The sequence below is a fragment of the Haliotis asinina genome, chromosome 15 (genome assembly GCF_037392515.1).
Source record: "Haliotis asinina isolate JCU_RB_2024 chromosome 15, JCU_Hal_asi_v2, whole genome shotgun sequence".
Taxonomy (NCBI): Eukaryota; Metazoa; Mollusca; class Gastropoda; order Lepetellida; family Haliotidae; genus Haliotis; species Haliotis asinina.
In genome coordinates, this window is record NC_090294.1 from 6930110 (window position 1) to 6946233 (window position 16124).

General features: G+C 39.4%; 1 protein-coding gene across 2 annotated transcripts; it reads left to right on the top strand.

The window, feature by feature from the left end:
- The first annotated feature begins 227 nt into the window (after positions 1–227).
- LOC137265364 (charged multivesicular body protein 7-like) lies at positions 228–15659 on the top strand. Of its 2 annotated transcripts, none has more exons than XM_067800753.1 (10): positions 228–620; positions 6022–6190; positions 7828–8022; positions 8756–8826; positions 9180–9242; positions 12001–12049; positions 12686–12805; positions 12990–13088; positions 13638–13818; positions 15408–15659. In XM_067800753.1, exons 1-10 carry the CDS (start codon positions 361–363, stop codon positions 15506–15508), a joined length of 1308 nt encoding a protein of 435 aa, XP_067656854.1. In that variant the 5' UTR covers positions 228–360; the 3' UTR covers positions 15509–15659. The 2 variants fall into 2 exon arrangements, with proteins under 2 accessions (XP_067656854.1, XP_067656855.1); XM_067800754.1 differs by having other exon boundaries at positions 13638–13770.
- The last annotated feature ends 465 nt before the right edge of the window (positions 15660–16124 follow it).

Sequence of the window (16124 nt, forward strand, 5' to 3'; positions counted from 1 at the left end):
CGCGTGACTTCCGCGGTTTTCGTACATACTACTATCCTTAAACCATATAACATGACTGTAAATATGTAATTAGACATACTACCACAAATTCACCATGCTTCCAAATGTTATTATACATATATGTTTTTCACATTTTTCTAGTTTTAAAGGAAATTCTTAAACTGATTGCTATAGCCTCACTCTCAATTTCTGCGACATTAAATTGTAAGATGTGTTTGGTTTAGGTTAATAGTACAAAGGGAAAATTGCAAATGACAACATTGCAATGTGGTCGTTCGAACGATGGATTATAATTCACTGTTCTTGTGGTCATAATCCATCCCTAATGCGATTAGATGGTTAGATAAACCACAAAACCTGATGATGTCAACTGACAAGTTATTCCTGCCTCCGGAATGGAAGGACGATCAGAAGATGACAGTGTTGTTTGCGCCTTTCCGCGACAGATCTCTCAACCCACAGTCATGGGACAGAAAGTTGAAATTTTGGACTCATGTCATCAGTGAAGACTGTCGACAGAATAACCGTATAATTGTTGATGTGAAGGAACTACAAAGTCGTTTTATGAGAAACGGGAAAAAACCTGGCTGTCTTGAAGTTGTTGGAGCAGAAATGCAAAGGTAAAGAACAAATGATAGGATTCATGTGCGTCTACAAATCAAGTTGAAGTCAACACCATCAGTGAAATGAAAGATTTCGGATGATATTCTTATTCGTAAGAATGCAGTTTACCCAGTGCAAGTTTTCAATCGGTAGGGTTAGTTGTGTTAGGGTTAGGCTGGGATACACTCAATGCTCTCCTTATTCGCCTTTCCAGTGGTATTCTCTGTACTGGCCTCTCCTATTCTCGCGATACCTACGGATATCAGCTGAAAAATAACACAAACAATTCTTACCAAATGAATGCTTGTTTTTTTTTAAATAATGGGTCTTCTCTTCTAACATCATCGTCTGTCAAATGCTAGATCCATGAGGTGAATTACCAGTGATGAGTCCAGTGAGAAACAATTCTGTCCGCCATTGACAGAATGAGACGCTCCTATTCTCACAGTATAACAGATAAGTCACATAATGGAGCGTATGGACACGCAATCCTGTCGGATTTCTTGGGTGAAACATGTGACATATCCAAGTTGGTATATAAATGCTAAATAACTTGAAAACGAATAATTCAAAAGTAGAAGTCCTCAAAGTGAAAATATTTACAAAGAAAGTCAAGTCAGTCAATCACTCTTCACATGGACAGTAAGGGCATCGGAATATGCTGTGACGTCTCAACACTCAAATTTCCGAGAAGTACACCAGATGAGTCCAATGGGGACAAAAGTCGCATTTCCCCCACTTCACAACAACAATTTGGGGACATCTACGACGTTCCTGAGGTTGAAATTTGTTCCACACACAGCATTTTTCATCCTTTGCAATTGATGACTTGTCACTGTCATCACTGATTTCCGGCGAAGGTATGGGGATGGCACCATTGTTTGCACACAACCCTGATGTGGAAGGCCGCACATCTTCCCTCTTGCGTGATGACATGATGTGATCACTTTGAATTATTTTCTCCTTTTCAAATCCAGATGAAGATATACGTTTTGATTTTTGCTTCTTTGCACTGTTCCTCAAGAAGTCAGTGTTGATTTTTTTCATGAGATTTCCAGTGATGGACTTAAATGGTGGAACGAACTTTCATCTGGATTTCTTCTCGACAACTGCTTTAATTTTCCTAGTTTGGAGAAAGTCGCCAGCAAGAGCAGAAGTATCAGTCAACTGAGATTCGCACAATGTCACAGGAGGAACATTCACATTGCCATTTGTATCACCGGTGCCAGCTGTAGTCAGAGGGAAGACCACAGACGATCCTGTTCCAACAGCTGCAGTAGACGTAATATGAGTAGTGTCCGGAATTTCAGTCAAGACTTCAGTAGGATAAATAATCGTTGGTGCTGTCTGATTCCCGACTTATGAAACGCGTTGGAGATGTTGGCTGGCTTTAATATATGGCTGAGCTGACAAAGCGGCAACTTCATATCTGGTGATAGATACCCCAGGGTTGTTGTGAAGATATGTCTGACATTCCTGGTAATAATGATTCTTGAACAGACCGAATGCTCCAACATCAAGAGGTTGAGTCAAATGGCTTGTGTGTGGTGGAAGTATAAAAAGAACAGTGTTTCTTTTTCTTGCCCAGTCACTTAGCGTCAGAGGTATATGTTATTTGTGACGGTCATAAAGGATTAGTGTAGGTGGGACATCAACCCCTTCCTCTATTCCAGCATGTTTGGCAAGATAATCCATCACATAGGTCTCAAAAATGGGGGAATTCGACCATCCTGTTTGCGAGATCTTCCCGTTGGATCCAACTGGCGCACATGTCAAGAGATTGTCTGACCAACGTTTACCTGGTAAAACGTAAAATGGCGGAACATAATTGCTGAGCGTGTTTCGCCCTTGCAATGATTGTTACATTTGCCGATTTAGGTGATGTGATGGCTTGGGGGTTGGATTCTTTTCCACACACAACCTTTGATGGATTGTGTTCTGTGCTCACACCAGTTTCGTAGATGTTAAATATGCTCTCAGAGAAGTTATGCCTCGTCATAATTGCTTTCAGCTCACTGAAGTACTTATTTACTGCTTGTTTAGAAGCACCCTTTGCCCTGGCTAAGTTTAGTTTCTGTGGTTTGGCTAATGTAAGGTCTGGCCAGCATTTAAAAAAACCCATAAAACCACTTGTTACTTAAGGACTGGGTAACCTTAACATGACAGCTTCTTGACTGACTTGAGATCTTAAAGTAATCATATCCAATTTCTGCCATGTATTTCACATGGTTAACCAGAGATTCCTGTTTTCAGTTGTAAAGAGTCTGTCAGGTCCAGGTGTCCCGTCCAGAGCAACATTACATCGTGTTCGATCCCTCAAAGTTGAATTGGGGACGTCATAGACACATGAAGCTCTATAGACTGACATTCCTGTACTGGTAGCCTTGTATCTTTTACAAGATTGTCCTTATCATATGGTTTCTTTACCCTAGCCTTTGCTCTCTAAAAGACAAATACAAAATCCCACGAGAATAGGAGATGACCCTATGTACAGTTAACATGGGGCTAGCTTTTTACTAGAGGGAGGAACTTTATGGACGCCCACCAGATATTGAATGAAGTCAACTGAAAAATGGCCTACCATACATTGTATGAACTTAAGTTTCTATCAGGGTAGTCGCGTGAGAGATATGGCACCCATGATGTCTAGGATACAGTGAACCTAGTTATGGAGTATTTCATTTTCTTCTGACATGGGCAATTAGTAATAGCTTATGAAACAGCACCACAGCAGAAAGGCACCAAAATCGTTTGGCGAAAACGACACCATTTTTGGATTTTAAATACAGTTTCATTTTGACAATGAGTTTGAGTGATTCAAGTTGGGTAAATGGTTTCTATCACTGTCGGCAGAATAGACGCATTTATTATCTAAACATACTGCAAGCCATATGGAAATATAGGGTGCACTTTCCAATCGCTGCAGCAAAGTAGACACGTATATTATCTAACCATACTGCAATCCGATTATCAGGACAAACTTTTCATAATTGTTTGTATAGATTATCTTTGTTGGTGAGTGTTTTGTTAATTACTTTGTCTGTGACCCACGTTCTCCTTCTTCTCCACTTCTACGTCTCGGCTGGTCTGCTTAGTTGATCATACTTACCTAAGGTAAGGTTTGAATTTCATACTTACCTAAGATATTTTTTTTTATTTCACAAAAGTAAAACTATGAAATTTTAGTTGGTTCCGTTCAGTGATTGAAATAATTTTTCAACTCAACCTGACAGCCGGGCTGGTGGCCCATAAATGTTGCCTGTCCATCTTGAAAGTTGCCTGCCCACTTTTTTAACTCACTTTTTTGCAATAACTTACAAAAATGCCGCCATTCTGTAACAAGTACAAACAAGTAAGTAACCCTCTCTTTGATTGATTCTTATTGAACCATGTGACTACAGATATCCAATCATAGCGTAGCTTACTAAGCCAGCCAGTTTTAGTGTCCTATTGCTATCTTCACTGGCTGAAGAGTTGTCCATGTATAATTATGGAATATACTTGTAGCTTTCATTCATCTCTCTTAAGTCAAAATATGACATGATAATTAAAATGGAATGATCGTCCTGAGAGCAAACTAAAAGTAGGTCAACCTTAAGAATTTCAGCCAGACAATCAGGCTGGTGGAGAGAATTTCCAGGCAGCCTGACTCAAAATTTACTGGCCACGGGCAGTTGGGCAGGCCGTTATTTCAATCACTGGTGCCATTTTCACCATAAGATTTGAAGCCGTTTATTCCAAGGCGAGGTACCGTTATGTCCAAATGGTGCCGCTTTCGCCAGGTGCCGTTCTGCTTTTTTGGACGTTTTAGCCTGAAGCCCTTGGTAATACAGAATGAACAGCACCTACACAAGCTGCATGATTTGTGTGGAAAATAGTACAGTTTTCATGATGATTGACAATGCGCTGTGCAGTACTAACTGATGCGCTTCACAGGAATTAATTCAGTCACCATGGAACCAATTTGATTGGGTGCGCACATGGCACAGAGTAATTAAAGTGTCCCATAAAACCGCCAAGGGTGGTTACTTGATAGTATTGAATAAACAGGTTTCTCAGTTTCGTATTTCACGCTTTCATCATTTGCTCTGAAGAGATTACCAGGGATGAACATGGTTGATTATTTATTTCTGTCTAATATTTTATCACTCAGTTGATCTTTTGTCGGACAACATGTTCGAAGTCATCCAAGGTTCATGTAGACTGGGACTCTTTTTGCGTCACATGAAAAAATCCGGAAAGCAGAAGCATCACATCCAGGTTCGGCTGTTTATACATGCAGATTACGTAAAAAACAATTCATCACCTTTGAAAAAGTGATTTATGTCATTGGAATGTCTTCAGTACTGGTAGAAATATTAAAACATTTATCTTTGCAGTAAGTTCTAGAACATTTTGAAACTGGTATGACCCTCATCACCTTTGCATCTTGCTAGAGTCAAAGCTTACTTTGTCTAGTAAGAGCATGCTTTCTAGAAAGGAGTGAAAAAAAATTGTTATCGCAATTGTTATGAATAGAAGCCTCAGATGATTTGGCGAAAAATGTGATGATATTACTGATCTGTATAGTATAAATTTACATCTGTGTAGAACTGCCGAAGTGCACCGTGTGGATGTGTGAATATACTGATATAAAGGCCAATATACAGCAGTATGATAGGTTTTGTGGCCATAGAGAACTGTTTGAACACTGTGTCTCTCAGCATGCAGTGATAAATGATGGAAGCTATGCAGCCTCTACCAGTGTGATTAGTGCATATCATATCTTATTACCCATAGCTTAGTCATAGTTCATAAAATTGTGCACAAAGTCAGATATCACTTTAAGCTCTCCAGAGTTCTCTTATCATCCAGACTGCAATGTGGACATCTTTTGAATCATATGTGACCTGATGTTGGAAAGGCATCATCATGATCATAATACAAGCAAAGTTGGAGTTGGTGCATAGATAGGTCTGGTGATGAACTGTGCCTTTTGGTAGTTTTTGCATTTGTAAATAAAATATTTTTTGCACTTCCATGGCAACAAATTTTACTTAGACTGAATTTGGTGGTAGTGCTCTTTTCTGGAGCAGAAGTCAAAAGCTGTTCACTATTTCTTCATCAAACTTGGCACATAGATTGTTGTGGTGGTGTACTGGTGCCTTTTGGTAGTTTTGGTATTCTAGTTTTGGAATTTCCATGGTAACAAGTTTAACTCAGACTTTTTTGATGGCATTGCTCCCTTCTGGTACAGAATTCAAAACCTTTCACTCTCTCCATCCACTTTTCTATATACACATCAAAACATTTGACATAATCATACCTTGTAGACATATTCATGAAGAATATGGCAATGGTGTAGGGGATATTGATGACTTTGTCTTCTCGTTGCTTTTTTGATAATGTTTAATGTGTAATTGTTACCACAATTTTCAGAAGTGGCAAGTTACACAAGCTGTCCTACTATCAAAAATCCAGGAACTCCAGCTGGTTGGGGTGGGGCTTCAACACATTTGTGTGGCAGCCCATGTCCTGGGGTCTCGGGATGGTGTGGAGGAAGTCAGAAGACAGTTCGGAGCCTCGGGTCCTGCATCAGTTGCTTATGGTATTAAAACACCTTTTCATCAAAATATTGCATCAAGGAGCCAAGATTTTTTGTCATAAGCCAAGCAAATATGAGCTGTAATATACTCATGGAAAAAAATAAGGGAACACATTGATTAGTCATTGGACTCCTAGCCAGCCATGGCAACACTTGCATGTTTGCAGCTTTAAGTCTGTCCCCACAAATATTGGCAATATGAGGGTCAGATTTAAAATTTCATCTCAATAATGCACACCTGTCATCATCTTATCATCAAGAAAAAGATCTGTTCTCTTGTCAGAGGATCCCACCCATACCAGAACCTCGTCCATAACTATCTCGCTGTTTAATGTGCAGGCGCTGAAACGTTCACAAGCACGTCTCCAGATGCGGATTTGTCCGTCATCATGATCTAATGCGTACCTGCTTTCATCACTAAACGTTGTATGTTTCCATTGGTGTAAGGTTCTTCCTCCATGGCTGTGTGTCTACTGCAGTCTTTAGTGCTGCTCAGTCATGTTGAATCCAACCACAGCATGACAACTCTTCAGACCAGCTGATTTAAGGTGATTCTGTACAGTACCAGAACAAATTCTGTTTGTCCTTAGCCTGAATTCTGCATTGATTTTGGAAGCAAATTTGGACTTGTCTGGTCATCCTGAAGGGTAGTTTTGGATTTCTGTCCTCTACCACATCTCATTTTGACATACCCAGTCTGTCATTCTCTTCCCACAGAGGTTACTCCTGTCATATCTTCCTCTGTTTTAATACGGCCATATTTCCTGGTCATTGAGAAATCCCCTTGCGGCAAAAAATCGCAACAGGAATTATCTCCCTTGTTACTATCCAATTAGAACATGCGTTAAATAGACTTAGCTCCAATATGGCGGCCCCTATGGAGTTCAGCAATGTTTGAAGGAAAGATTTGGTATTTCATGTTTAACTGAAAATCAGAAACTGGCAGTTAGAGTGCAGGGATCAATCGCCAGGATGTGTTTGTAGAATCAAAACCTGGTAGTGGCAAGTTTTCCCGATGCATTCGGAAATTACCGAGATCTTGTGAATGATCACTCTTGAAACAACGTCTCTGATTGCACAACTAAATCTGAATACCTCCAATCGCGAGTCTTGAACATTCGCACCATGAAAGGGCCGTATTAGAACAGAGGTTACGTAGGAAGATATGACAGGAGTAACCTCTGTGGGAAGAGATTGAGTCTGTGTATACAGGTTCCAAAGCCTGGACATCATGCTTATAGACTTCTGAAGCAGTCGCAGTGACGTTCCACTCTTAACCATGACGATTGCTTCCCAAAGTCTCACCACATCTTTATGTTTGACAGCACACATGCATGTAATTCATTAATCCAAAATGCCAATGACTTCAGGAACATATAATGCTCTTGCAAGCAAACCAGTTTGGTGAGTTTCAGCGCAATGTTTTTCATGATAACGGCAAAACACAAGTGACCATAGTAAAATGAAATTCCCCATTGCTCTATGAAATATGTGTCCTCTTATTTTTTCTATGAGTATATTTTAGCTTTTGAAGTTGTTGAATAGTCATGAAACTTTTTAAGCAACATGTAATCATGGTTTACTTGCGTGTGTAAATACAAACATGATAACAATATGACTGTATGTCTGATGTTGTTCAGGAGAAGTGTGATGAGCTGATGTGTCACCACTACGACACTGTGGAGCACGAGTCCACTGACAACCTGGTGGAGCTGGGAGCTCTCCGTTCTCAGCATGCATCACTGGGCTTATCTGACCAGGAGTTTGACTTGGTTGTACAACAGCTGGCACAAGACAAGAAGGTGGTGGTCACACAAACCAAGGAGAGAGATACAGTATGTATAACTTATATCATGCGTTCACTATTGAGAAATCTAGTTACTCTAATATTCAGGTAAACATTGTAAAGCTAGTCCTGAATTTGGGACAATCTGATGAACAGTATTCATAGGTGGATCCAGAAGAGGGTGCAGAGATGCACACACCCTTTTGTCCTGAAAGTTTATTAAATGAAAACAGGTGAAATTGAAGTGTGCGCTCAGTCTTTCTCAAGAGTGTACAACCCTCCACTGTCTGTATCCAGCAGTGAGTATTAGACCTTAATGATCAGTTTCTGGCATAATGTTTACTCTCAGCAATCCAGATGGACAAGTTAATCATTAATCATGATAGTCATGAACATTCATACAAAGATTTTATTTCTGCATTCATGCTATGGTAAGCAACAAACAAATTATCCTTTTTCTCAGTTGGAGAAGTTTTTTAATGTCACTGTTACCAGTATTATAAAAGTGACAGACACTGACAGAGAAGGGCAGCATGTAAAAGTTCTATATATTTTCTACATGTTCTATCAAGGATGAATTGATTCAGTGAAAAACATATTCCATCCTTTCAGCCATCCAGTCAGTCAGTCAGCACAGTTCCATCTTTGTTTCATGGCATGGTAATTAATTAAGATGTGCCTCACCTTGATCTTCCTACTGATAAACCAGGATGTGACTGAATGTTGTTCAAAGCAGTGATTTACTCAGCCCAATCTTTACATCACCACTCACTGTTTTCCAGGTTGTGAAGTTCTGTAAGACGGGAGATAAGCGTGTTGGCCCTGCGAGCGAAGTGGAGCTCAATGTCTTCAGGTAACATATGTGTAGGCTTGTGAATAGTGAAGACTTCAGCCTAACAGATGTACTAAAGTTGATTCACCTGCCATAATGCTTCATTGAAGTATGACAAAAACACCAAAGAATGATTGTTGTGAGATTATTTGTATTTCCTATACAATCACCCAAAGGAGATTTTATCAGATACTCCAAATGTATTTAGCTGATATTTTTCTGCCTTCTACAGTAGTAGTGTAGAAATAGTACTACATGTTATTGAACCAGCTATTGCAAGACTCTAGGTTGAAGGTCCAATTGTTGTTCCCATAGGTAATGGCATTGCAGTGGTGTTGTTACATTTGTTGATGCTGCTGTTGTTGTTGTTGCAGAATCCAGAAGGTGCAGAAGAACCTGGAAAAGCAGACGGAGGTTCTGTCTCAGCAGTGTGACAAGTAAGTACTACCACAGTCTTCCCCTGTATTTTACTGTTTATGTCAATTACAGTTGGATAAGCTGAGCACAATTTAACCATGTTAGCATGTATGAGTGCAGCCCACTGGCACTTGCCATTGTGAACGAAGGCGACCCTTGTTGCCCACGATCAAGTGTAGTACGATGGGTGAAGCAATGGGAGAGTCCAGTGTTTCAGCCAGGCCGCGCCCTTGCGCCATTCCCACAAAATCATAGAAAATGGCGCTAAAAATAGACATTGACACGTATGTCTTGGCACTCTTTTCAGTCAATAAAATTAAAAGCATACATTTATTATTTATAATCTGTCACAACATGCTTGAAAAATATGTTAAACTAAAAAGAAATCATACTTTGCTTGGAAAACAAACATATCAGTTTCTAGTATTAAGCAAAGAGGATAGCAACACTTCTGCATTCTTAGAATTGACAAAACTGTAATTTCTTGGAAACATGTGCCATATTTGGAAGTCCTACTACGCTTTTACTAACACAGATTTGTCCGGAAACTGACGTAATTAAATACTCGTAATTTATTGGTCAGTAAGGCACGTGACATTATGGAAAAAAAAAACTGCACATATGGAATTGGCAAAATGAAACAATCCGATTGAAATGGAAGTGGACATTAGTGCATCACCACTTTAATCGATCTTTGTGAAAATGAAACGACGTATAACAGATTTCTTTTCAAAGCAAAGTGGTGTTAGCGTGCCGCCCGATGCAAGTGAAGTTCCTGACACGGTTCATACAACTGATAGTACAAATAGTGAATGTTTCGTATCGGATGTATTTACTGACAATAACGAGGTCAATAAGTTGGGTCAGGTGGAAGAAGACGAACACGTGCCCGACTTCAAGCGAAAGAAATCCGTATATCGTTTCCAAATATCGTGGCTCAGAGATTACACGTGGCTTGATTATCATGAGGACACTGGTAAAATGAATTGCAGATTGTGCACAGAATTAAAAAAGAGAAACACGTTTACTGTTGGAACAGACTGTTTTCGCACTTCAACATTAAAGCAACACGTTGATTGCAAAATGCACTTCACGAACTTTACGTGCGAAAGAGTTTTACTGTTGCAACAAATAATGTTATTTCACAGAAAAACGAAGCATTAGTTGAAATTCAGTCCAGATGGGGGATATTCTTATGGTAAGCTTAAAAGTTAATTGCCGTAATTATTCATTAATAAATAACTTAGTTATTTATTAGTAACTATTTCTTGACAGTTGGCACACTTTTACTCAGTGTTGGCACACAAAGATCAGTGTGCCAATTGGCACTTTTTGGAGAGATCCTGGCTGAAACACTGAGAGTCTAATGAGCAAGGCTTGTGCAGCTATGCATATAATCCATCATCATGCACTACATATGCACTGCTCTCCTTTCTTGTAAACACTTCTCGTAAACGCATTCTCTGCTCTGGCCTAACTTGTCCTTGTTTGCCAGTAGGTTGGTCAGCACCATACCAGTGCCTGTGAGTTTCACCAAGGTGGTAAACAACTGAGAACTGCATCACTTTTATCTATTGTCTTCATGTGATGAAAGGGCAAGCAGCAGTGAAATGTTTTCCATCTATATAAGAGTTGTTTCCCCAATGCCAGTCAATGTCTTGTTTCCCTTCACCTTCTAAACTCTGACAAATACTCTAATTATTAAACCTCAGATCATGGGCATGATGTACAAATCCTCGGTTTCAGTTTTGTATATCTCATATTTATGGGACCTGTGAAGTCCAGGGTAGAATAGGCCTTCAGCAACCCATGCTTGCCATAAAAGGCGACTGTGCTTGTCGTAAGAGGCGACTTACAGGATTGGATGGTCAGACTCACTGACACATGTCATCAGTTTCCAATTGCTAAGATCGATACTCATGTGGTTGATCACTGGATTGTCTGGTCCAGACTCGACTGATTTACAGACCGCCGCGATATAGCTGGAATATTGCTGAGTACAGCATAAAACTAAATTCACTCATTCACAGAAAAGTATAATACTTTATTTGATAGCAATTTCTTTATTGCATCATAGAGATAAAGAAGTTGTTATCCATAAAGTATTTACTTTTCTATCATCCATCAACTTCTAAAATCCCAATCAAACAGATCACTCAGTCATATTTATAGTTTGTAGATGTATCAATATATTGAGTATTTAACTTCTTACGTTTTTTGCCCTCTCATGGAAAGATCCTCACAGACTGGAACCATTGCTAAGTCTCACATGTATTGTGACGTGTTGATTCCCAAGTTAGCTGTAGCTTGAGTGGATATCAGTCAGTAAAAGAACTTGGTATGAAACAGTACAGATTCAACAGAGAATATCATATAAAAGCAGTGATAATACTCATAGCAGCAAGGACAGTGATGGTAACAGTCCCTTCAATGCAACAATGGCCAGGCTTCCAAAATAGGCCAAGGCTCAGTGTCCAGGGTGAAAACAACTGTTTCACACAACTGCTGGTTTCCTTGTAATGTGAGATGTAATGTAAGATGCTTGAGGCAAGAGGATGTACCTTTTGTACAGAAACATAATTTCCTAGACTTTCCATAACTCTCTTGGTCAAATCTTGTCTCTCTGTCTAAAGACAGAACCCAACACACAACTTGCCTCACTGAATCTTAACAGAAACAATGTTAAGATATACTGCACTGTTGTACAATATCTTCAAACATGCCAGGATCTGTATGCATAGATTGATTCAGAGTAGACAATGTGATCCCCTGTTTCAGACTGAGGAATGAAGCCAAGTGTCATGTCAAGGAAGGCAAGAAGACCCTGGTGAGTAGATTGATGAGTCATACCAGCTTTCTATGGGACTGGTTCTCTTAGCTGGGAGCTACCAAACTTTGAATTATGTACATGCTTTAAGGAAACAGCCACACAAATTATAAGCACAGACACAATTCCTAGACACTTTGGACTATTATGATAAGAAGTCATCACATATACACTGGAACGTAACTCCATAAATCATCTCAGAGTCAAAATACCCTGTACAAACCTTTGACAAATGGCTTAAACAAGCACACCCAGTTCATTTCTTTCAGACACTGGTTGACAGCAGCTGTTCCATAACAGATCTATATATTCTTTTATGAGTGAGATATGATCATGTACTTGTAATTTCTGTTGTATTGTGATGAAACCTTGTTTCCATTGAGCCCATTTCTGGCATCTTCAGCTGTTATATTGCTGGATTGCTCGCTCACTCACTCACTCACTCACTCACTCACTCACTCACTCACTCAGAATTACATCCCGCAGCTGTGGGAAGAATCAAGAATGGTAGACCTCTGTATCACTGAGCTGACTAAAACAGATGATGCTGACATAACCTGTTATATATAGTGAACCAGTCTCACTCACTCTGTCGTGCTGTATGGTGAATCGTTCACTGTTGTTTCTGTTTCCCAGGCTCTGCAGTCATTACGCAGGAAGAAGAGGGTGGAGCAGACTCTCAATCAAAAGATGGCGTCTATTGACCAGCTGCACAACATGATGACGAAAATACAGGATGCTGCTACCAATGAAATGGTAGGGAACTATATACATCAGTGTCGCGAAGGAAGTATGGGCATACTGGTGATTTTATGCACGTGACCAATGAGCTAAAGCAACAGACAAAGTTGTAACTATCACAAGATCTTAATGAAGTGGCCAGCGTAATGGTGTTTGACTCAGTCTATACTAAGTATCAACATTTTTCTCCCTTCCGCAGATACTCAAGGCTTACAATTCTGGGATGTCTGCCATCAAGTCACTTAACCAGGAGACACCTGTGGAGAAAGTGGAGAGTGTTGTGGACAACCTGCAAGATGTAAGACCACACATCCTATTAGAGTTTCAGTTTTCACGTAAATGAGTCTTTACTGTGAGATTTGTATTCTGTTGCAGTTATTATATCTCACTTGGAGCGTACAGATTTGTCTTCAGTATGCAGTATGAAGTTGGATGTAGTATTGTACTACAGTTGACATTAGAACATACCAAGAATATTCAAGTCAGTTCATGCTTCTAACTAAAACATGTTAATATGATCAAAAAACAAAGTTATGTTGACAACTTTGTGAGGTGTTTGCAGTGTATTTAACTTAAAGACCAGTTTAAACGTTTGAGTAGGATACAAAACTTCATTAGCTGACAGACCTTTCTAATTTTACTCAGAGATTGTTGAATTCCTTGTATTACAATGTTTAAATGTTGTCATGAAGGTAATCTTGTGGAATAGAATTCATGAAGTAGATTAGGATCAGAATGTTTGCCTAATTTTATTACAAAATGAAACGTTGAGAAGTCAGCTTAGTTTCTTTGTAGAAATCCTTTATCCAAAACTTTGAAATGGTCCTTACTTTGACATTTTGTACAGGCCCTGGAAGATCAAGGGGAGATAACTCAGTTGATATCACGAGATCTGTCATCAAGTGATATCTCTGAAGATGGCCTTGAGAAGGAGCTGAGTGACCTCCTGGTAGCTGACCAGCAGGCAATGAAAGAGGAAGGTGACAACCTGGCATCCATACTGGAAGGACTAGTCATCCATGATCCAAGTAGAATATCAGCTTTATTGTCTCCTGTCTCAGTAGCATTTGGTCCTTCCTGGAGATTTGATTTTGTTCAGTTCTTTCAAGCACCACCAGTGGTTCACTTTTGCATAGCTGCCAAATTTCCCTGGTTTTAATGACTGATCTTTTTGATCTTCTGGTCAGCAAAGTAGCATTGTCTTGAGAGTGTATATGCAACACGATTAATAGGCTTTACATGTACATTTGTGAATGAAGCAAACTGTGCAAGGCTAGAGAATGACCCTCTCAGTGATGTTTAGTCATAATGAATTTATGTTGTAGTGGTTAAAACTTTCACACCAGAGACCAGGGTTTGATTTCCTACATGGGTACAATGTGTGAAGCTCATTTCTGGTGTCCACAGACACATGAAATTCATTCATGGAATATTGCTACGAGCGGCATAAAACCAACCCCACTCACTATCAATGTTTATTTCCTTTTGCACATTAACACCCCTGTCTTCCATATGCTTTAATTGTTTCAACTGCCATCTTGCTGGCCATGCATCCTTCTACCAAATGATCAATTATTCAAAATTGTTTCTCTTAGATCTTAACCCTTAGAAAGAACATTCTCCTATGTTTTAATAAGGTTGTGCAACTTCAGGCTTCACAAGAGGGTGTTGGCATTGCTTGTGAGTAACAAATGTACACACACATTTTATGTAAAATCATCATTTTCAAACACTAGAAAAGGTAAACAGTCTTGTTTAAAAAAGGCATTCTTTAAGCTACATGTGTGTTTGGTTAAGGAGGGTTGCTGCCGGTCAGTACCTGTTTGTGGAGCTTCTAATTAGCCTCAGAAGTCTGAGTTTTTTTATCAAAAGATAAGTTTGGCTGGGATCCATTTTTCTTGTTCATCTTGAGGCTATTAAGGGATGGAATGTTATAATAGCCCACTTGTCCACTAGAACCAAGTCTTTTTTCATTTAAGTTAAATATATCCTTCAGTGGCTGGAATTGAATATTTTAGGCAATGTACATGAAAGTAATCATTCTGACAATCAAAACCAGGTTAAAATAAAATTTAATGTGTTACCACCATGCACTAGGCTATGGTCATCTTTTGTTACAGTTTGAAAGCTCTTGGATATGTACATTTGACAATTTATCTGAAACATCAAAACCACCAATATAAGAGATTGTTTCTCCTTAACCTCAGCCAGCTTAAGTTATGCATGTGATAGTTGTTTTTCTGTTCGCAACTCAAGATCCTGCTTTCACCCCAAGCCTTTCATTACTTTCCAATCTTTGCCCAGGATCTGCTCTTGCAACTAACACTGTTTCATCATTGCTCTTGAAATATATGGTGTTATCGATAGTTAGTTGCACAAAAAGTATGAATTTATGATAATTTCAAATGCCTATGAAGTCCTATTGCAAAGAACATATGCAACTATGGATAATAGTAGATGGGTTTAGATTTTAGTGTTTTGAAACATTTCACCGAGGTTTTTCCTGTATAAAAAGATTTTCAACAGATATTCGGCTGCCATTTGGATAAGTGTGTTACAGCTCTGCTTCACTCGCTCAGTAACCCACTCACTCATTGACTGACCTTGTTTCTTCCAGTTCCCGACCTACCAGATGTGCCATGTTTCTCCCCTTCAAAAGATGACTCGCCAGAAGCAAGGGGGACAACTCTTCAGAAGCCATTGGCAGCAACCAATTGACACCAGAGCAAAACTTACTTTAGTGCTTTCAACAACCTCACTGCATCATGTAGAGAGCTCTGCATTTCATAAACATTAAGTCACCCAGAAATGTATGTAGTTGTTTTCAGCTATGTATGTAAAAGTTGTATATAATATTTTTGAAACATCACCAGTGTTGTGTTATCATTTGGTTCGAGTTAAATGAACATTCAAAGTCTGCAGCATTAATGATGTCCATAGTAGTCAAAACGTCATCACGTCTTGACGTCAAAAAGCAAAGGAAAAGAGTGTGATTGCTGGGAAGCAGGTTTATAACAGAGTTGCATTGTTGTGAAGACTGCACAGATATCTGCCTGGCAAGGTGTGATTCTTTGAGGGTTGGTGAAAGTTTGGCAAAAGCGTGCACCAGAAACTGATGGTTGTATGGGACAAATAAGCTGATGGTCAGTAAATTATTTGATGTACTTGTCCAGACTCTGTGGAGCATTACTGATGTAATAACTGGAGTGATTGTTCTATTATTTCTAGTGTGCCAGGAGAACGTGTGATATCATTCCTTATTACGTAAGGATAGTGTACAGTAGCTGGAATATTGCAGACTGCCAGATAAACAACAATAGGCAGCAGAATGGTA

Excerpts from the sequence above, each read along its gene's own strand:
- LOC137265364 (XM_067800753.1), top strand. The coding sequence starts at position 361 with ATGATGTCAACTGACAAGTTATTCCTGCCTCCGGAATGGAAGGACGAT. Across the intron at positions 621-6,021 it reads GTTGGAGCAGAAATGCAAAG|AAGTGGCAAGTTACACAAGC; the intron begins GTAAAGAACAAA and ends CACAATTTTCAG. Across the intron at positions 8,827-9,179 it reads GTGGAGCTCAATGTCTTCAG|AATCCAGAAGGTGCAGAAGA; the intron begins GTAACATATGTG and ends TTGTTGTTGCAG.